Genomic DNA, 21,090 nt, shown 5'->3' with positions numbered 1-21,090 from the left:
TTTTTCAAAAAACTTCATTTAATATAAACAGTTGCTTAAACAAGTATGAAAGGCTGAAAGTCAAAATCTGCCTGAGAAACTTAACAAATCTGCAAGCTGGAAACCGAGTCTTTTCCCCACTCTCTGCCAGACAGAATCACCCAGTCCACTGTCAGGGGCCCAGCAGGGAAGATGATTGAAGAGAAGTCAACAGCTTTTCTGACTACGCTGGATTCCATCAGTGCACAGGCACCTGCAGGGCTGCAGTAAGCATCTCTGATGAGGTGGTCCCGGACATTCACTCACAGTCTCCCTCCTGGTTTCCTTGTGGGAAGGGGCTTCATGATTTCAAGCTCAGTTCCCCTCCCACTCCCACAGGTGGAGCGCATGGTCATAGAAGGAGCAGGTGGCCAGAAGGCTGAGGGCTGAGTCTGCTTCTTCTGGGTTCACGCCACAGTCATGTGTGGTGGCTGCTGTAGCCTGCAGCCAGGTGCCGTTCTTCCTCATGCCCTCTGTGAGTGGCTTCATTCCACTCTGGGGTGTGGCATGGCCCTCCCCATCGTCATCCTCTATGCATTCATGACAGGGTGTTGGCAACTCGCTTGCACCCTTCAGGTCTGCTGTCTTGGTTCCCAGGTTGCTAGGAAAGGACCACGAGGGGGCCCGCTGCAGAGAACAGAAGAGCAGCCAGGACCAGTCGGCTCCATACACCAGCGAGTCGGGCAATGTGTGGGATGTCAGTACCGTCGCCTCCTGCTTCTCCTCTGGAGTGAGAGATGGGAGAAGCCAGGAAACACAACATCACCCAGAGCCTCTCCCCAGCCTGTCACGCCTGACAGGGAGACTCCACCAAGAACAGCCCCTCACAGGTCAGCAAGTGTTTCCTGAGGAGCCGTTGTGTCATGCAAAAGAACCAGCAAGACCTGGGCAGATGTTGGAGAAGAAACAGACCATCATTTTGCAGTGCACACACCTGTGTGCCTCCAAGAGAAGCGTAAGGCGGGGCTACAGAACCACACTTGATGGTGAAGAATACGGCAAAAGCCAGAGAGGGGGAAAGACCTCAGTTAACACTTAAAACCAAAGAACAAAGGAGTTTTAGCCAGCTGGGAAGGAAGGGGATGTCTGAGGAACAGGCAGCATGTGTACAGCAGAGGTGAGAAAGTCCAAGGCTCGCATGGGGAGCCTTAAACAGGCAGCCATGGCACTGTCAGTGAGTGACAGTGGGCTAGAGGGTCCCAAGCATGCAGGGTTCGGCACACCCTGTTTCAGTCTGGATTTTGGCTTGGAAAGGAGCCACTGACAAGGTTAAGTGAGGAGTTTCTTTACAGAAGTTGCTACGGCAACTGGAAAGAGGCCACAACTGCCTCCCAGAGCGCACAGCAACAGACATCACAGCGACAGAGGGAGGTGTGGCCAAACCCGAGGCGGTCTGGAGTCTAGGAGGCAAGGCCAGGGCTGGCAGGGGAAGTGTCGGAGAGCAACTGGAACGTGAGCCAGGGGCTGCAAGGCTGGGTGGCCACTCAGGCTCTGAAAGGGCTGCCATCGCTACCTCTGAAGTACAGGGATTGATGCCAGCAGTGACCGGAATCAGAACCAGAATGAGTGCTGATGAAGAAGGGCTGAGGGCAGAACAGGACGGCGCTGGATTACAAAACGTGCTGAGGTTGTATGGGCCCGGGCCGGGGAGGCCCAACACTGCGCCAGGGCTTCAACTGGGCAGAGGTGGCTCCGAGGAAGAGTGAGATGCTGAACGTTCAGAGACAGCCACAGGGGCCCTCGAGCACCATGTGTGGGGCGACCCTTGGGAGGAAGCCCCTGGGGAGGCCATTACTGTCCCCTGGGAGGTAGTGTCACAGGGCAGGCAGGACCTCCGCTAGTCTTTCATCTGGCAATTGCTCAACACGCCCACTCGGGCCAGCAGGACCTCTTCTATAGCTTAGGAAAAGGTAACAAGGCAGAGTCTAGGCCCTCAGAGAGCCACAGCCTGGGAAAAAGACAGCGAATGAGTGGACGGAAGACACTGTTGCGACCCCAAGAATGGGAGGCCCTTTCTGATTAGCCACGGGCCAACCTTTCCTCCCTCTTTATATTTTCAAGACAGGATCTCACTATTTCACATAGGCTGGAGTGCACTGAGCTGGGCTCTGTCTTCCTGCCTCACCTCCTGAGTAGCTGCGACCATCATGCCCCCTAGTTTTTTCTATCTTTTGTGGCCAGGGAGTCCCACTATATTGTCCAGGCTAGTCTTGAACTCCCGGCTGAAGCAATCCGCCCGCCCCTCCCAGAGTGCTGTGACTGCGAGTGTCAGCCACTGCACCCAGACAATACAAATTGTTTTAAAATTAGGCCGGGCAAGGTGGCTCACACCTGTAATCCCAGCACTTTGGGAAGCCAAGGTGGGCGGATCACATGAGGTCAAGAGATTGAGACCATCCTGGTCAACACGGTGAAACCCCGTGTCTACTGAAAATACAAAAACTAGCTGGGTGTGGTGGCATGCGCCTGTAGTACCAGCTACTCGGGAGGCTGAGGCAGGAGAATTGCTTGAACCTGGGAGGTGGAGGTTGCATGAGCCAAGATCGTGCCACTGCACTCCAGCCTGGGTAAAAGAGCAAGACTCTGTCTCCAAAAAAAAAAAAAAAAAAAAATTGTTTAAATTAAAGATATAGGCTGGGTGCAGTGGCTCATGCCTGTAATTCCAGCACTTTGGGAGGCCGAGGCAGGTGGATCACATGAGGGCAGGAGTTTGAGAGCAGCCTGGGAAACATGGTGAAACCCCGTCTCTACTAAAAGCACAAAAATTAGCCAGGCGTGATGGCGCACAGCTATGGTCCCAGCTACACAGGAGCCTGAGGCAGGAGAATCCCCTGAACCTGTGAGGTGGAGGTTGCAGTAAGCTGAGATCACCCCACGGCACTCCAGCCTGGGCGACAGAGCGAGACTCTGTCTCAAAAAAACACATAAAGTTATGAAAAAGGCCAGCCGGGCACAGTGCCTCATGCCTGTAATCCTAACACTTTGGGAGGCCGAGGCAGGTGGATCACCTGAGGTCAGGAGTTCAAACACAGCCTGACCAACATGGTGAAACCTCGTCTCTACTAAAAAATACAAAAATTAGCCAGGCATGGTGGCACACACCTGTAATCCCAGCTACTCCAGAGGCTGCGGCAGGAGAGTTGCTTGAACCTGGAAGGTGGGGTTGCAGTGAGCTGAGATTGTGCCATTGTATTCCAGCCTGGGCGACAGAGCAAGACTCCGTCTCAAAAAAAAAAAAAAAAAGAAAGAAAGAAAAGAAAGAAAAAAGGCCTATACAGACCTGACAAAACTGACCTGGAATGTTGAACTCTCAGACCTATCTTAGTTCACCTCTTCAACTTTAAGAATTAAAGGCCAGATGTAGTGGCTCAAGCCTGTAATCCCAACACTGAGGACTGAGTTGAGGCAGGAGGATTGCTTCTGTCCAGGTGGTCCAGGCTGCAGTGAGCTCTGACTCCACCACTGCGCTCCAGCCTGGGTGACAGGACACAAGACCCTCTCTTTAAAAAAAAAAAAACTAACTAAAAACCCACCATAGCCAAAAGGTGAAAACAACCCAAATGTCCATCAGAGGATGAACAGACAAAATATGGTCCATCATTACCTTCTTAAAAAGAGAATTCTGACACATGCTCCAACACGGGTGAACCTTGACAACGTTAAGCTATGTAAAGAAGCCAGATATAAAAAGACACACGATTCTACTTCCATGAAATATCTAGAAAAGGCAAATCCCCATAGACAGAGTAAACGGAGGTTACAGAGGCTGGGGGAGGGATGTTTGGGGTGATGGAAAAGTTTTGAAAGTAAGCAGCAGTGATGACTGCACAGTATTTTGAATGTCTTTTTTTTTTTTTTGAGACGGAGTGTCACTCTGTCGCCAGGCTGGAGTGCAGTGGTGTGATCTCGGCTCACTGCAACCTCCGCCTCCCGGGTTCAAGCGATTCTCCTGACTCAGCTTCCCAAGTAGCTGGGACTACAGGCGCCTGACCTCAGGTGATCCACCCGCCTCAGCCTCCCAAAGTGCTGGGATTACAGGCATGAGCCACTGTGCCTGGCCTTGAATGTCTTTAATACCACTAAATTGCACACTTAAAGTGGCTAAAATGATGCATTTTATGTTATATAAATTTTATCACAATTTTTACAAAAGCAGTTAAAAGGCAGGAGACCCAGTGTGTGCCCAACAGACAGTGCTGGAGTGCGTTTAAGAAACTCAAGCAAAGGAGATGCAAGTCAAGGGATTAATGGGCAAGTTCTCCTTCAATTATCAAGGCTACAGAGAAAAGTATCAAGCATTCAGAAGTCTAGGAAACACCACCAAGGGCATCTCCTAAGCCTCTATCAGGAGGCAAGCTCTATCCAAACAGGCGGTGGCTGGGAACGGCTGTCACCAGGATGGATGGGAGCACAACAGTCAATTGTGAGCTGAGACTTAGGAAAAAACAGGTGACGCAAGGACAGAAAAATAATATGTTAATGCTGTGTTCTGAGTAGAAAAAAATGCCATTAAGAATGGGAAGAGATGGCCAGGCACGGTGGCTCATACCTGTAATCCCAGCACTTTGGGAGGCCGAGGCAGGCAGATCACAAGGTCGGGAGATGAAAACCATCCTGGCTAACACGGCAAAACCCTGTTTCTAATAAAAATACAAAAAATTGGCCAGGTGCAGTGGCTCACGCCTGTAATCCCAGCACTTTGGGAGGCCGAGGCAGGAGGATCACGAGGTCAGGAGATCGGGACTATCCTGGCTAACATGGTGAAACCGTTGTCTCTACTAAAAATACAAAAAAAAAATTAGCCAGGTGTGGTGGCGGGCGCCTGTAGTCCCAGCTACTTGGGAGGCTGAGGCAGGAGAATGGCGTGAACCTGGGAGGCGGAGCTTGTAGTGAGCCGAGATCCTGCCACTGCACTCCAGCCTGGGCGACAGAGTGAGACTCCGTCTCAAAAAAAAAAAAAAAAAAAAAAATTAGCCGGGCGTGGTGGTGGGCACCTGTAGTCCCAGCTACTCAAGAGGCTGAGGCAGGAGAATCGCTTGAACCCGGGAGGCGGAGGTTGCAGTGAGCTGAGATTGCGCCACTGCACTCCAGCCTGGGCAACAGAGCAAGACTCTGTCTCAAAAAAAAAGAAATCACCATTTTGCCATTACCATAATTTATTCAAGCACCAATTGTCTCTGAATTGGGTAAAAGTCTGATAAGGGAGTTATTGACACAGGTTCAAAGATTCTCACCACAGATTACTGACTAATTACAAAGAGGAAAATAGTATCTCTTCAGTGAAGGGATCGGGGCAAACACCACCTTAACAAAGTGACCAAATTTCACAAAAATGGAACAATGTGGTATCACAGGCCCTTGATGTGAGGAACTAAGGAGGGCACAGCACCACTTTCACAGGTTTCCTGGCAAAAATGCACGACCCCTGGCCAACATGGTGAAACCTCGTCTCCACTAAAAATACAAAAATTAGCCAGGTGTGGTGGCGGGTACCTGTATTCCCAGCTACTCGGGAGGCTGAGGCAGGAGAATGGCGTGAACTCAGAAGGTGGAGGTTGCAGTGAGCCGAGATAGCTCCACTGCATTCCAGCCTGGGTGACAGAGCGAGACTCCATCTCAAGAAAAAAAAAAAAAAAAAGCACGACCCCATACCAAAGACTCGCCTCAGACTCAGGTGTGAACTGAAAGAGAATAAAAACGATGCATCATGCCACACTGAAGTGACTTTACCAATGCCAGACAAAACTGACTTTAAAACAAAAAATGTTACTAGATTTAAAGACACTTTATATTGATAAAAGGGTCAGCATATCTGGAAGATACCAGAATTATAAACATATATAAAAGAGATCCCCAAAATACGTGAAGTAAAAACTGATGGAAACGAGGCTGGAAATATATAATTCTACAGTTAGAGTTGGAGGTAACAATAGCCCACATTCTTTTTTTTTTTTTGAGATGGAGTCTTGCTCTGTCATGCAGGCTGGCATGCAGTGGCATGATCTTGGCTCACTGCAACCTCCACCTCCTGGGTTCACGCCATTCTCCTACCTTAGCCTCTCGAGTAGCTGGGACTACAGGTGCCCATCATCACACCCGGCTAATTTTTTGTATTTTTTTTTTTTTTTGAGATGGAGTCTTGCTGTGTCACCCAGGCTGGAGTGCAGTGGCGTGATCTCGGCTCACTGCAAGCTCCGCCTCCCAGGTTCACACCATTCTCCTGCCTCAGCCTCCCAAGTAGCTGAGACTACAGGCGCCCACCACCACGCTTGGCTAATTTTTTGTATTTTTAGTAGAGACGGGGTTTCACCATGTTAGCCAGGATGGTCTCGATCTCCTGACCTTGTGATCTGCCCACCTTGGCCTCCCAAAGTGCTGGGATTACAGGCGTTAGCCACCGTGCCCAGCCAATAGACCACTTTCAATATTGCCTACACAAGAGATTCAGTAAGGAACCAGAAGATCTGAACATTATAAAGCTGAGACCTCACAGGCACCTATAGGGCACTCCAGCCAACGGCAGCAGAACACACATCCCCAAGTGCACAGGGGCACTCCCCAGGAGAGACCACACTCTAGGCCACAAAACAAATCTCAGTACATTCAACAGGAATGCACAATGGAATAACATTAGAAATCGGTAACAGAAAGAAATGTGGGCACTTAAAAACATGTAAATTAGACAACACACTCATAAATAACCAATGGTCGAAGAAAAAAACCACATGGGAAATTGGAAAGTACCTTGAGATGAATGAAAATAAAAATACAACATACCAAAATGTATGGGTTGCAGCAAAAGCAGTGCTCAGAGGAAAATGTATCACCATTAATAAAGAAAAAAGACCTCAAATTGTTTTAAGACGAGAAATATTATGGCTGGGCATGGTGGTCCCAGCTACTCGGGAGGCTGAGGTGGAAGGATGGTTTGAGCCCAGGGGCCGGGCACGGTGGCTCATGCCTGTACTTTGGGAGGCCAAGGCGGGCAGATCACCTGAGGTCAGGAGTTCAAGACCAGCCTGGCCAACGTGGTGAAACGCCGTCTCTACTAAAAATACAAAAATCAGCCGGGCGTGGTGGCAGAAGTCTGTGATCCCAGCTACTCTGGAGGCTGAGGCAGGAGAACTGCTTGAAGCCAGGAAGCAGAGGTTGCAGTGAGCCGAGATCATACCACTGTATGCCATTCTGGGTGACAGAGCAAGACTCCACCTCAAAAAAAAAAAAAAAAAAAATTTCAAAATTGTTTTAATACAAGAAATATTATGGCTTGGCATGGGGGTCCCAGCTACTCAGGAGGCTGAGGTGGGAGGATGGTTTGAGCCCCAGGAGGTTGAGGCTGCAGTGAGCTACAATTGTACCACCACACTCCAGCCTGGGTGACAGAGCAAGGCCCCATCTCAAAACAAAACAAAACGAAACAAAGCAAAACAAAAAACGATGAGAAATACGAAGCACATTCACAGAAGTAACAGAAACAATACACCAGAGATGGAGAAACTAAAGATGCAAAAAACAGAGTAATACAGGCCAGGCACGGAGGCTCACGCCTGTAATCCTAACACTTTGGGAGGCCAAGGCAGGCAGATCACAAGGTCAGGAGTTCCAGACCAGCCTGACCAACATGGTGAACCCCCCCATCTCTTCTAAAAATATAAAAATTATCTGGGCATGGTGGCAGGTGCCTGTAATCCCAGCTACTTGGGAGGCCGAGGCAGGAGAATCGCTTGAACCCAGGAGGCGAAGGTTGTGGTGAGCCGAAATCGTGCCACTGCACTCCAGCCTGGGCAACAGAGCAAAACTCTGTCTCAAAAAAAAAGAGGAATACCATGCGGAAATCAAGTCAATCAAGTCCTTGAGTACAATCCAGTGCGGAGAAGAAACTGGCCTTGGGAAAAGGTGTGGGTCACCCACCGCTGCAGAGGGCAGAGAGCATGTGGGTGGCCCGAGAGGCTGGTGGGCTTAATGGTGGGAAGATGAGGCGGTTTTGTGATTCCTTATTTTTGGAGTGACGGGAGAGAGAAGAGGCGAAAGAGGAGAGATCATGAGCTGCGAGTCAGGAGGGAAGAGGAGGTCCTGGAGGTTTGAGCAGAGAAGAAAACGTGAACCAGTCCTGACGGTGGGGGTTACTGCCTAGAGAAATGTTACAGATCACCAGGAATCCCAGGGACCCCCTGGAACACAATGCGGACAGCTGATTCCAGCCACGTTCTCCGGCTCAGCTAGCAGAGGTGCATGTTCCCAACAAAACAACACTGGGTTCTGCCCACAGTGTGAGAAAGGGATGAAGGGAATGGAGTGTGAGCTCACAGGGGGCAGCAGACCACAGAGTCCCAGCTGACCACAGGCAGGAGGAGCATGGGAGAGCAGACAAGGATGGGTATGGGAGTGATGGGTGGCCAAGCCTCCAGACTAGAGGTCCCAGTGGGGTCAGAGGTCTGCTGAAATGCAGGAAGCACTGGAATGACAGAGCTGCGAAACCAGTGAAAACTGTGGTTAGAAAGCAGAGATTCTGGAGCTGGGACGGTTATGGATCACGACCAAGTCTAGGGCGCGACGCTGGGAGTGTGTAAAAGCTGAGGGAAGAGCCCAGCAGAGCGAGGGGGCAGGGAACTGATGCCCCACCCTGAGGCCCAGCAGCCACGGGTCCCCACTCACCCATTGCCTTTTGGCAGTTGAGGATCTTAAAGCCACTGTGCATGCAGGCAGCCAGGAGCAGGTGGTGGTGGAAAGGGTGCCACTTGATTCTCCATACCCCACCCTGCACGGGCGTGTCTGCCAACGGCTGCTTCATGTTTCGTGTGTCCCACAGTAGGATGTGCTCATCGTAGCTGAAACCGACCAACCACGGGAGGCATGCAAGGAAAGCCCAGGCTCACCTGTTCCACAAGGCCCCTGGGGGGCACAGAACATCTCCCAGAGACCTGTCCCATGCATCCCTCGAGGACAAAGTCCCCTTTCCCAAACCCATATACCTACACTCCGGCGAAGCAACTGGCAGGTGAAACGCTGCAATGGTGCCAGGAGGAAAGGCAGCAAAAGAGGGATGAAGGGCCCGGGAGCCTCCCAGGGACTCACCTTCCTGTGGCCAGGATGTGCTCCCGATGGGGGCTGCTCTGGATGCTGCACACACCCATGGTGTGTCTGCAAGCAAAGGCGGCGTCTGAACCAGTGCCCAGCACACGGACCCACCCAGGGAACGGGAGGGCTGGTGACCCAGGAAACAGGAGGGCTGGTGACCCAGGAAACAGGAGGGCTGGTGACCCAGGAAACGGGAGGAATGGTGACCCAGGAAACGGGAGGAATGGTGACCCAGGGAACGGGAGGAATGGTGACCCAGGGAACGGGAGGAATGGTGACCCAGGGAACGGGAGGAATGGTGACCCAGGAAACGGGAGGAATGGTGACCCAGGAAACGGGAGGAATGGTGACCCAGGAAACGGGAGGAATGGTGACCCAGGAAACGGGAGGAATGGTGACCCAGGAAACGGGAGGAATGGTGACCCAGGAAACGGGAGGAATGGTGACCCAGGGAACGGGAGGAATGGTGACCCAGGGAACGGGAGGAATGGTGACCCAGGGAACGGGAGGAATGGTGACCCAGGGAATGGGAGGGCTGGTGACCCAGGGAATGGGAGGGCTGGTGACCCAGGGAATGGGAGGGCTGGTGACCCAGGGAATGGGAGGGCTGGTGTGGGCACCGAGTGCTGGCCCTTGGGCAGTTACCTTTTGCTGGTGAAGAGAAATTTGCCGGGTACCCTGGTGTCCCAGCCCCTCAGAAGGCCATCGTCGCCCCCTGTGTGGAGACAGAGAAGCATCAACACCACCACTGACAGGAAATGATTGTTCTCAGCGAGGCCATTGATGTCTGTGAGGAAGCTCCCCTGGGTGACTCTGTCTGTGAGGAAGCTCCCCTGGGTGACTCTGTCTGTGAGGAAGTTCCCCTGGGTGACTCTGTCTGTGAGGAAGCTCCCCTGGGTGACTGTCTGTGAGGAAGCTCCCCTGGGTGACTGTCTGTGAGGAAGCTCCCCTGGGTGACTCTGTCTGTGAGGAAGCTCCCCTGGGTGACTGTCTGTGAGGAAGCTCCCCTGGGTGACTCTGTCTGTGAGGAAGCTCCCCTGGGTGACTGTCTGTGAGGAAGCTCCCCTGGGTGACTGTCTGTGAGGAAGCTCCCCTGGGTGACTCTGTCTGTGAGGAAGCTCCCCTGGGTGACTGTCTGTGAGGAAGCTCCCCTGGGTGACTCTGTCTGTGAGGAAGCTCCCCTGGGTGACTCTGTCTGTGAGGAAGTTCCCCTGGGTGACTCTGTCTGTGAGGAAGCTCCCCTGGGTGACTGTCTATGAGGAAGTTCCCCTGGGTGACTGTCTGTGAGGAAGTTCCCCTGGGTGACTCTGTCTGTGAGGAAGTTCCCTGGGTGACTCTGTCTGTGAGGAAGCTCCCCTAGGTGACTCTGCTGTGAGGAAGTTCCCCTGGGTGACTCTGTCTGTGAGGAAGTGGCCTGGGTGACTTTGTCTGTGAGGAAGTTCCCCTGGTGACTTTGCTGGGGGAGTCTTAGGTTGCAACCTCAACAGGAGATCCCAGAAACAACCCCCAGGAATGTCATCGCTGTGCCTTGACTCTCTACAGAATGGAAGCAGGAGGGGAAAGACGGACGCAACAGAAGGAAGCCTGCAGGAACAGAAGGGAGGAAAGGGAAACTGAAAGGGCCCTGAAGGCCATCAGGTGCAAGCGACCATTGTTCACAGGGGCCGTTACTAGGTCTTAGGGGCTAAATTGCCTTTGCTAAGGGCTCCAGTGAATAAAGCCCTGGCTTCTAAGAACAAGAGTTGCCAGATCAGAGCCTTGAACAGAAACTGCACACAGGAGGCAGCAAGCACGAGGACTCTACACCACGCACCTGAAAGGAAGGTGCCCTCTGTCATCTTAAAGCACTTGTTTAGGGGAACTAAAAGGATGGGAGAACAGAGGATTTGGTGCACTGAACCACAACCAATCTTCCAAGAAAAGCAACACAGACACGGGGTGAATGGTGGCACCTGAAGGAAGGGAAGCTCAAGAGCAGGGCCCACAGGGAGAGTGAAGAAAAGCGGAAGGAAAATGTCTAGGCCTGACCACATCACCCACTCCCGCATCATCTAGCTCCCACTACCCACCCACCTTCCATCTATCTCACCATCTATCCACCCCCCCACCCTACCCCATCCAAAATTCCGCCATCCGTCCACCCACGCCCCCACCCACCCACTACCTTCCATCCATCCACCCACCATCTATCCAACAATCCACCATCCATCCACCATCCACCATCCACCACCCACCACCCACCATCCAAAAATCCATCCATCCACTCACCATCCATCCAGCCGGCCACTCACCCACCATCCATCCATCCATCCATCCAACAATCCACCATCCATCTATCCAGTCACTCACCATCTAACCACCCCACCACCACCACCATCCAAAAATCCACCATCCATCCACCACACACCCACCCATTCACTCATCCACCCACCATCCATCCATCCATCCACCTACACGCCCTCCCACCCACCATCCATCCATCCACCCACCCACCCACCACCCATCAAATAGGTACTTGCTGAACACACACTATGGACCCTCATAATAGACACTATGGATACACGGTGAACATGACCTACAGTTAAATGAACCAGCGGAATCAGCTGACCTAGGCACGAAGCCTGCAGATGAGCCTCAAGTATGAGCTGCCATTCTGTGGCAAATTTGTATACAGCAGGCAATGGCTTCTTTATGCATGGGTCTCTCCACTCTCTCATGCCCCACACATCCACTCCATCAGGAAATCTGACTGGATCTACCTTCACTTCTATCCAGAACCCAACCACTGGTCCTCACCTCCACTACTCCAAACCTGCTCTGGGCTGTCTCATCACCTGCCCAATGTCAAGTCTCCAGGCTGTGCCCCTCCCTCTTCGGTCTAGACTCACATTCACCAAAGAGGTCGTTGCAAATTTTAAAATGCAAGTCAGAATCTGTCATTCCTCTGCTCGACATCCTGCAACAGCTCCCATTTCATTCTGAGTAGGAAACAAAGTCCTTCCTGGAGCCTGCACGGCCCTGTACCCTGGCCCATTACCTCTGATTTCACCCTCTTCTATTCCACTACTCCCTCAGGTCATCCTAACCATGCTGGCTACTCTTCTGCCATAGCAGGGCCACTCCTGCCTTAGGACCACTGCCCACCCTGACCATGCTCTCCAACAGCATAATCTGCACCTGCTCCCAGCACCCTTGGTCCCCTCATCTCTTTCTACCTTCTTTCCAAAGCACTCGTCTCCCCTGACACACCATGCAGTCTCCTTCCCTATTACATATTATGCTTTGTGTTTACTGTCTGTCTCCCTGCCACAGAATGTAAGCTGGGTGAAAGCAGGGACTTTTATGTGAAAATCAGCCAGGTGTGGTAACTCACACCTGTAGTCCCAGCTACTCAGAAGGCTGAGGCAGGAGGATCGCTTGACCCTGGGAGGTTAAGGCTGCAGTGACCTGTGATCACGACATTGCACTCCAGCCCGGGTGACACAGCAAGACGTGAACCACCCACCCCATCCCCAAACTATATTTATATAAATAATTTTTTTTTTTTTGAGACGGACTCTTGCTCTGTCGCCAGGCTGGAGTGCAGTGGCGTGATCTTGGCTCACTGCAACCTCTGCCTCCCGGGTTCAAGCAATTCCACTGTCTCAGCCTCCTGAGTAGCTGGGACTACAGGTGCCCACCACCATGCCCGGCTAATTTTTTGTATTTTAGTAGAGATGGGGTTTCACCATGTTGGCCAGCATGGTCTTGATCTGCTGACCTCATGATCCGCCCACCTTGGCCTCCCAAAGTGCTGGGATTATAGGTGTGAGCCACCGCGCCTGGCCTAAATAAATAATTTTTTTAAGAAGGCTGAGTGCAGTGGCTCACGCCTATAATCCCAACACTGGGAGGCTGAGGCAGGTAGATCGCTTGAGCCTAGGCATTCGAGACCAGCCTGGGCAACATGGTAAAACCCTGTCTCTACTAAAAATACAAAAATTAGCCGGGCATGGTGGCAGGTGCCTGTAATCCCAACTACTCAGGAGGCTGAGGCAGGAGAATCACTTGAACCCAGGAGGCGGAGGTTGCAGTGAGCCAAGATTGCACCACTGCACTCCAGCCTGGGCAATAAGAGCGAAACTCCATCTAAAAATAAATAAATAAATAAAAATAATAAAACTTTAAAAAGAAAGCAGGACTTTTGTCTGTTTAGTTTGCTAAAGTATTCTAATTACCTAGAATAGGCCTCGGCACATAGTATTTGTTGAAAGAATGAATCAGTCCACAATTATTCAATAATTGCCCTACGGTACCTTTGCTCTGAATTAGCTCAAGGTAGAAGAACCAATCCAACGAGAGACCTCAAGAAATGAGATCTTTATGGCTCTCAGACAGCTCAAGGCTGTGACAGCGAGCAACACAAATCAGAACACCGCCTTACACACATGCTCGTCACTCAGACAAGCAGAGGTGGCGTGAGAGCCACGGCGGAGGTCAGGCCTGCCTGGGGTGGAAGGACAGCTGCTCTGCGCCAGTCTTCTAAGGACAAGATTTTAAGCTGAGCATGTCAGAAAAGCAGAATTCACCCATGAAGGAAACATCCTGTGACGAAACCCTGAGACTGAAGGAATGTGGACTATTTCAGGAAAAGGTGAGAGCAGAGGAGCCAAAACAAGGCCGGAGAAGCAGGCGTGGACCAGATTCCACAGGCCTTGGATAATTGCATCACTATTTTGGATTTTATCCTCAATGAAACAGGAACTGTGAGGGGTTCTAACAATGAGTGAGATGCGATAAAGTGTGTGTGTTTTTAAAACACTTGCTCTGGCTACTGTGTGGAGACTGGAACAGTCAGGAACGAAGGCAGGGCCATCACTTGCTGCTCTGCTGTAACAAACTAGATGAGACAGTGGCCCGGATAGGTAGCAGCAGGGAAGGGTCAGATCTTTTCTTCGGCTATTTGCAAATTCAGCAGCTCCTCTTCTGTCTTTTCTCAGACACCAGCCCCTCTCACCTGCCATGAGTTATCTCTACCTGGGAAAGAGAAGCTAGCCAAAGCTACCTCCTTCCTGGAAACACCAGTCGTTAATTTCTCACTCCCACATCGGCATGCCCCAAATGCAAACCATTCACAAGACCTGGAAAGGAATCTTATTTCTCTCATGCTTCGTTTATTTCTGAAAGATAAACTATATCCAAAAAGGGCGCAGACAAACTTGAAATCCAACATGGCGAAGTCACTATTGTATCCACAGGTATCAGGCAAAAAGCACAGAAACTGGACTTCCAGTAAAAGCATAAAGGATCTGACACCGAGCATATCAGGGAGGCAGGATGGCTCTGCCCACAGGTGCCTGCTCCTCCAACACCCTGGCCAACACCACCCAAGATCCTGCACTGCCTGAGGCAAGCTACACTTTGCTCTCTAAAGAATAAGTGGGTGGGGCAAGGTGGCTCACGCCTGTAATCCCAGCACTTTGGGAGGCCGAGGCGGGCGGATCACGAGGTCAGGAGATCGAGACCATCCTGGCTAACATGGTGAAACCCCATCTCTAGTAAAAATACAAAAAATTAGCCAGGCGTGGTGGCGGGCACCTGTAGTCCCAGCTACTCGGGAGGCTGAGGCAGGAGAATGGTGTGAACCTGGGAGGCGGAGCTTGCAGTGAGCCGAGATCACGCCATTGCACTCCAGCCTAGGCAGCAGAGCAAGACTCCGTCTCAAAAAAAAAAAAAAGAATAGCTAAGTGGGCCGGGTGCAGTGGTTCACACCTGTAATCCCAGCACTTTGGGAGGCCGAGGTGGGAGGATCACGAGGTCAGGAGATCGAGACCATCCTGGCTAACAGGGTGAAACCCCGTCTCTCTAAAAAAAAAATACAAAAAATTAGCTGGGCATGGTGGCAGGCGCCTGTAGTCCCAGCTACTCAGGAGGCTGAGGCAGGAGAATGGCGTGAACCTGGGAGGCAGAGCTTGCAGTGAGTGAGACTGCACCACTGCATTCTAGCCTGGGCGACGAGTGAGACTGTCTCAAAAAAAGAATAACTAAGTGATGAGCGCCAACTGTAGCCTTTGTCCCAGAAAGTACATTCTCCAGAAAAGAAAAAAAATAGTGGCCGGGCGTAGTGGCTCACGCTTGTAATCCCAACACTTTGGGAGGCCGAGGTGGGTGCATCACGAGGTCAGGAGATAGAGACCAGCCTGACCAACATGGTGAAACCCTGTCTCTACTAAAAACACAAAAATTAGCTGGGTGTGGTGGCGGGTGCCTGTAATCCCAGCTACTTGGGAGGCTGAGGCAGGAGAATCACTTGAACCTGGGAGGTGGAGGTTGCAGTGAGCCAACATCGTGCCACTGCACTCTAGCCTGGCAAAAGAGCAAGACTCAGTCTCAAAAAAAAAAAAAAAAAAGTACACTTTCCATAAAAGGTCTTCAAGATCCCAACACAACTGGAATCACAGCTGCAGCACAGGCCTCCCCCTCTCCCTCCGCCCCTTCCTCAGCAAGCCTTCCATCAGAGGTGACCGGTGGAGGAATACTGACCTGAATACACAATTTCTGTATGCCAGTAATTGAAAGCAGCAATCCAGGCCTCGAATTGATGTGCCTGCCATGAGGCCACTTTCTGCAGCCTGGGCCCCGTCTCATTCACCATCAGGAGGTGGAGCTGCCCTGTGGAGTCACTGCTGATGATCTTCAAGGGCTGGTCCCTGGCCCTAGACACAGGGAACCCATGAAGAAGCCCGGCCGAATGTTATTCATCAGCCTCTTCTGGTTCCCAAACAAGTCCTGAGATAGGGACTCCACAGCCCTGGGAGGTGGACACGCCCCTTAAGAGACTGGCTGGCTAAGATCACAACCACTGCTAAGCTTGTCAAAGACCAGTGTCGACTCCTCTAGGTAAAAACACTATTGCTATGTATCTAAAATGGGGGATCTTTTTTTTATAATAGGACTGGCAGTGATGATGTCAGGGCGAGGAGCACTGTCGCGGCTCGCTGAAGGTGGCTGGAGCTCTCTAGCCTGAAAAGTAGAAGTGGTCCTCAGAGAAAGACTCAGGGCCCCTGACCAAGCCTGGCCCTTACCTTCCAGTTTTCCCAGTGGACCAATCTAGGGACAAAGCCAGACACTGCTCCTCTAGGGCAAGGCTGGACAATGGCTCCAGCAAGTGGCTCTTCTACTGGAGAAGAAGAAACTCCATCAAAGGGAAGTAGCCGCCCCAGAACCCCCAAAAGACTTTTCCTCTCCTGCAAGGAAGTCATTGTTCCCTCATTTACACCCTATGCGAATGAAGTACATCAGTCACTGAGTCACACCTGCACCTAACACTGAAACCCCTGCCAGGGCCCCAAGAAGACCTGGGGACACTGGAGTTCACACTCCTCACACCTGCAGGACGACTTTCCCACAGGCTTGATCTTGGGGCACGGTCTCCCTCCCTTTCACACCCCCTTGCCGTCCTTGCGCTCCTAGATGCTGTCGAGACACCTGTGCAGGCTCCAGACCACAGTGGCACACGCGGTTTCCCACCCCAGGCCTCCAGGGCCGCTGGAACACTCGCCTCCCGAGACAGAGACAATGGGGAAACTCCTCTGGTTTCCACTCCAGAAGCTGCGAGCAGCCACGAGAACGTGGTAGCTCTTTATGCAGATCTATATAAATTTCATTTCCTAAACAGCCTGGCCAGTACTTAACTCCATCCCTGGCTCCCAGCAGGCTGCTGTACCAAAGCCCTTTCCTGGGTTCATGCGCTCCTCCCTTGGGCCCACAGCTTTCCTGTGGCTGCTCTTTCCCTCCTTTCTAAGACAGGGCAACTGCTCTGAGCTGCCTTAAGCAAGGCCCTTTCCTACACAGGCCCTCAGTTGGCCCAGCCCCACCTGCAGCATCTGCATCGGAGTGAGGGCGTGGTCTCAGGCTGTTTACATCACCCCACTAAGGGACATCCCCGTTCCCCTCCCCCGCAGCTATCAGATGAAGTCACTTTGCGAATGCATGGCTCCGGAGCACTGTGGGAAACTCGGAAAAACTCACACAGGACTCACATGCTTTTCCAATAATCAGTGAGAAATGCCATCTGCACACAGTACGCTCACTGCTACTCTGGGCCCCAGCATCAACCTAATAATGCTTGCTCAGGCTCTCCTTAGAGAACTTTCAGATCCACTGACAGGTCAGTGAACATCCTGTCACTTCCGCCCTTCTGCTGGTGACACATGAGGTGACTTCCTCTTGGAGTTTGATGTAGAACGCAATACAACTTAAAAATAGACTCCACGTTCTCTTAGAATGTTTATATATAGCTCACCATTGAAGAGAGATCGTTCTAGAAATATGTCTGTAACAGCACTGCCTCCTCCCCAACCCTCTCTATTCAGGTCCCTTCTGCCCCACAGAACAAGTGCAAGTCACTGACCTCAGATTCCACCAGGCGGAGCAGTTGTATGGATCCGCTGGCATCTGCCAAGCCCAAGAGGGCATGTCCAGCCACCGGGATGTGGCACCTGAGGATAGGGCCTGCCGTAAGCACACCAATGTGCCCAGAGCACAGGCGTGCACCATGCGTCCCAGTAACCACAGTCACGCTTCCCTTAACAACGGGGCTGCAGTCCACGCAAACCCAGCTGGGACATCCTACTATACACCTTGACTATATGGTATGGCCCACTGCTCCTATGCCACAAACCTTACAGCATATTACTGCAGGCAAGTTAAGTGGTTGTGTATCTAAACATAGAAAAGATACAGTAAGAATACAATATAAAGGATAACAAAACAGGTGGCCGGGCATGGTGGCTCACACTTGTAACCCCAACACTTCGGGAGGCTGAGGCAGGAGGATCACTTGAGGCAAGGAGTTCGAAACCAGCCTGAGCAACATAGCAAGACCTTGTTTCTACAAACTAACAAACAAAAATCAGGTGTGGTAAGGCCAGGCGTCGTGGCTCACGCCTGTAATCCCAGCACTTTGGGAGGCTGAGGCGGGTGGATCACGAGGTCAGGAGATCAAGACCATCCTGGCTAACACAGTGAAACCCCATCTCTACTAAAAATACAAAAAACAATTAGCCGGGTGTGGTGGCAGGCGCCTGTAGACCCAGCTCTTAGGGAGGCTGACGCAGGAGAATGGCGTGAACCCAGGAGGCGGAGGTTGCAGTGAGCCGAGACCGCGCCACAGCACTCCGGCCTGGGCAACAGAGTGAGACTCCATCTCAAAAAAAAAAAAAAAAAAAAAAAGAGGCGTGGTGGCGTGTACCTGAAGTCTCAGCTACTCAAGAGGCTGAGACGGAGAATTGCTTGAGCCCAGGAGTTCAAGGCTGCAGTGAGCTATGATCACGTCACTGCATTCCAGCCTGGGCAACGGAACAAGACCCTGTCTCAAAAAAAAATAAAATAATAAAATAATAAAATAAAATAAAAAGGATAAGAAGTGGTACACCTGTATAGAGCAGCTCCATTACGTTAAGGCACCACCATGGTATACGTGCTCCATTGTTGACCAAAATACAATTATGCCACACACCACTGCATTTAAATCTCAGCTCCAAAAGTGGGCTAGAGCCTACAACTGTGTTCTCAAACAAAAGACGCCCCAGGTTATGAAGTCAGAAAACTCCCATCACTTCCCCAGCTGGAACATGACAAAGGAAATAAGCCCCGGGTAAAGCACTCCCCAGGTGGAAGGTAGGCGGGACAGCAAAGAAATAAACCCAAAATTGAGATGCAATGCCTGTCTCGTTGAAGGCATCAGGCTTCCCTGATCACTACTCATGACAAATTCTACACCCAGTGGGATTATCACAGTTGTACCATTTCATGTCCAGGATTGCAGAAGTATCTTTTCTTTGGACCTCGACCAGAGGGTGAACAGAGTTGTTGTCATTGAAATTGTACAGGAAGAGACGGCCTAAACGGACCTGAGGCTCCTCAACTTCCATTCCACCCTACAAAAAAATGCAGAAGTATTCTCTGATTATCCCAAGACACCAAGGAACCCAAGGGATGGGAAAAGGGATCCAAGGAACTCAAAGGTTTGCCATGACTAACGGAGTGGAATTCTGCCTGGAAGGAGAACCTCTGGTTTTCTGAGCTGGAGAAGCGTGTATTTTCCTGCATATGATTAATGAGTAGGTGAACACTCCTGGACCCAGTAGAGAAGGCTCCTTCTAAACTGGCCAACAGGGACCAGCTATGGCTAGGGTAACCACAGAACCCAGTTTGCCTGGGACAGTCCTGACTTAGGCCTGTTGTTCCAGTGCCCAATTTGGATCCTAATATGTACCCCACAGAAGTTAAGGTATAATTCCCACTTTCTCCTTACTGTAGATTCCATCCATTAGCTTGGGCCACACCTGTATACAGAAGACGTTCTGCTCTCAAGATTCTAGAGTTGGCCGGGGCCGTGGCGCGTGCCTGTGGTGCCAGCTACTCAGGGGGTTGAGGCAGGAGGATGCCCTGAGCCCTGGAGTCCGAGGCTGCACTCCAGCCTGGGTGACAGAGCAACACCTTGTCTCAGAAAAAAGTAATTTTTTTGTTTTTGAGATGTAGTCTTGCTCTATCGCCCAGGCTGGAATGCAGTGGTACGATCTCGGCTCACTGCAAGCTCTGCCTCCCGTGTTCACGCCATTCTCCCGCCTCAGTCTCCCGAGTGGGTGGGACTACAGGAGCCGCCACCACGCCCGGCTATTTGTTTTGTATTTTTTTTAGTAGAGACAGGGTTTCACCATGTTAGCCAGGATAGTCTCGATCTCCTGACCTCGTGATCCGCCCGCCTCGGCCTCCCAAAGTGCTGGGATTAGAGGCGTGAGCCACTGCGCCCGGCCGAGAACAATTTTTTTAAAAGGATTCTAAACTGTTTCTAACCTACGTCCTGGCCAAAGGGCCAATACCCCCTCTTCACCTCCTGGGCGATTCTGTGCGCCTTTCGGCCTCAACCTCGTGGCCGGCCCCGCCCTCCCCTCCCGAAAACGCGGCGGGCGCACCTTGCTCTGGGGGCCGGCAGGCCGGTCTTCTGGCCGCCGCAGCTGGTAGGTCCCGCACGCCAGCAGGTGCCTGCAGCCTTGCAGCGGGCACCACTCCACCGAGTCCGCGGTCAGCTCGGTGTCCACCGTTTGCAGGGCGAAAGAGCCCATCATCCAGCCCTCGGAGAGCGCGGAGCCGGCGGTAGAGGCGGGTCGGCGGGGCCGGGCTGGGCACTGCGCGGGGCGGCGAGGCCGGGGCCGGCGGGACGAGCGCGGAGACCCACGGACACTGTCAGCGTGGGCCGCTTCTCTCGCTACTCCTTCCGGGGCGCCGGGGCGGGACATCCGGCCGGGCCTTGGCCTCCGTGGACGCCCCTGGGAGGCCAGGCTCCCACGCCCCCTGTCGGCCGGCTGACCGCGGCGGGCTTCAGGCGCCAGACGCACTGCTCCCTGCGGGGCCGTAGAGACCGAAGGCTTCGGGAAGTCCGCTCCTCCACAGAGCAGGTTTGGAGACGGCAAGTTAGTGACAGAGCCGTAGGTTTGAAGCCGCCTTTGCAAAAATTCTATCAGTGATAAAAACCCCAACAGCGAGCTGCGCTAGCGCACCCCGTGGCGCCCTCCCGGTTACTCCTGGGCCATCGGGCCGCGCTGACTTAACATTTAGGCTGCAGTTTCCCTGACAGGCCTTGCCCCGGAATCAACGCCTTCGTAAAGTTGATGAGGAGCCCGCGCCCCACTAAGCCCAGCACCCCGAGGCCGCGGGCGCGCCCTGCCTGCCTCCTGTGAACCCGCCATGGCGGAGCTGCACCTCAGAGACCGCCTTCTAGGGTCTTTGTCTGACACCCGTGGCTGCATCAGGGCCCCCCAGAAGCGGCTCAGCAGGTGGACGGCTCCGACCCCTATGATTATCAGCACCAGTCGCCTGGCCGCCGCCCTCCTCCCCCAAAACTGCCTTTGAAAAAACCCCTAACCTAGGAGCTTTGGGCAAGATGATCTGAGGACGAACTCCATCTCACATGTGGCCTGGCCGGCCCGTGTCTACTAATTTTTTTTTTTT

At 52.3% G+C, this 21,090-nt stretch overlaps 1 protein-coding gene across 6 annotated transcripts; it reads right to left on the bottom strand.

Moving 5' to 3' along the window:
- Positions 1 to 21,090, bottom strand: DPH7 (diphthamide biosynthesis 7). Of its 6 annotated transcripts, none has more exons than XM_055270173.2 (9): positions 20,055 to 21,089; positions 18,883 to 19,016; positions 17,489 to 17,576; positions 16,161 to 16,252; positions 15,619 to 15,791; positions 9,742 to 9,811; positions 9,094 to 9,159; positions 8,674 to 8,846; positions 1 to 1,966 (listed from the first exon to the last, which is right to left on the bottom strand). In XM_055270173.2, exons 1-9 carry the CDS (start codon positions 20,376 to 20,378, stop codon positions 1,944 to 1,946), a joined length of 1,143 nt encoding a protein of 380 aa, XP_055126148.2. In that variant the 5' UTR covers positions 20,379 to 21,089; the 3' UTR covers positions 1 to 1,943. The 6 variants fall into 6 exon arrangements, with proteins under 6 accessions (XP_055126148.2, XP_055126147.2, XP_055126145.2 ...); XM_055270172.2 differs by having other exon boundaries at positions 1 to 1,917; XM_055270170.2 differs by having other exon boundaries at positions 1 to 743; positions 20,055 to 21,083.

Source organism: Symphalangus syndactylus, chromosome 3 (genome assembly GCF_028878055.3).
Source record: "Symphalangus syndactylus isolate Jambi chromosome 3, NHGRI_mSymSyn1-v2.1_pri, whole genome shotgun sequence".
NCBI classification, from domain to species: domain Eukaryota; kingdom Metazoa; phylum Chordata; class Mammalia; order Primates; family Hylobatidae; genus Symphalangus; species Symphalangus syndactylus.
Note: the sequence above shows the minus strand (reverse complement) of the source record. Positions and strands in the feature narration are given on the sequence as shown.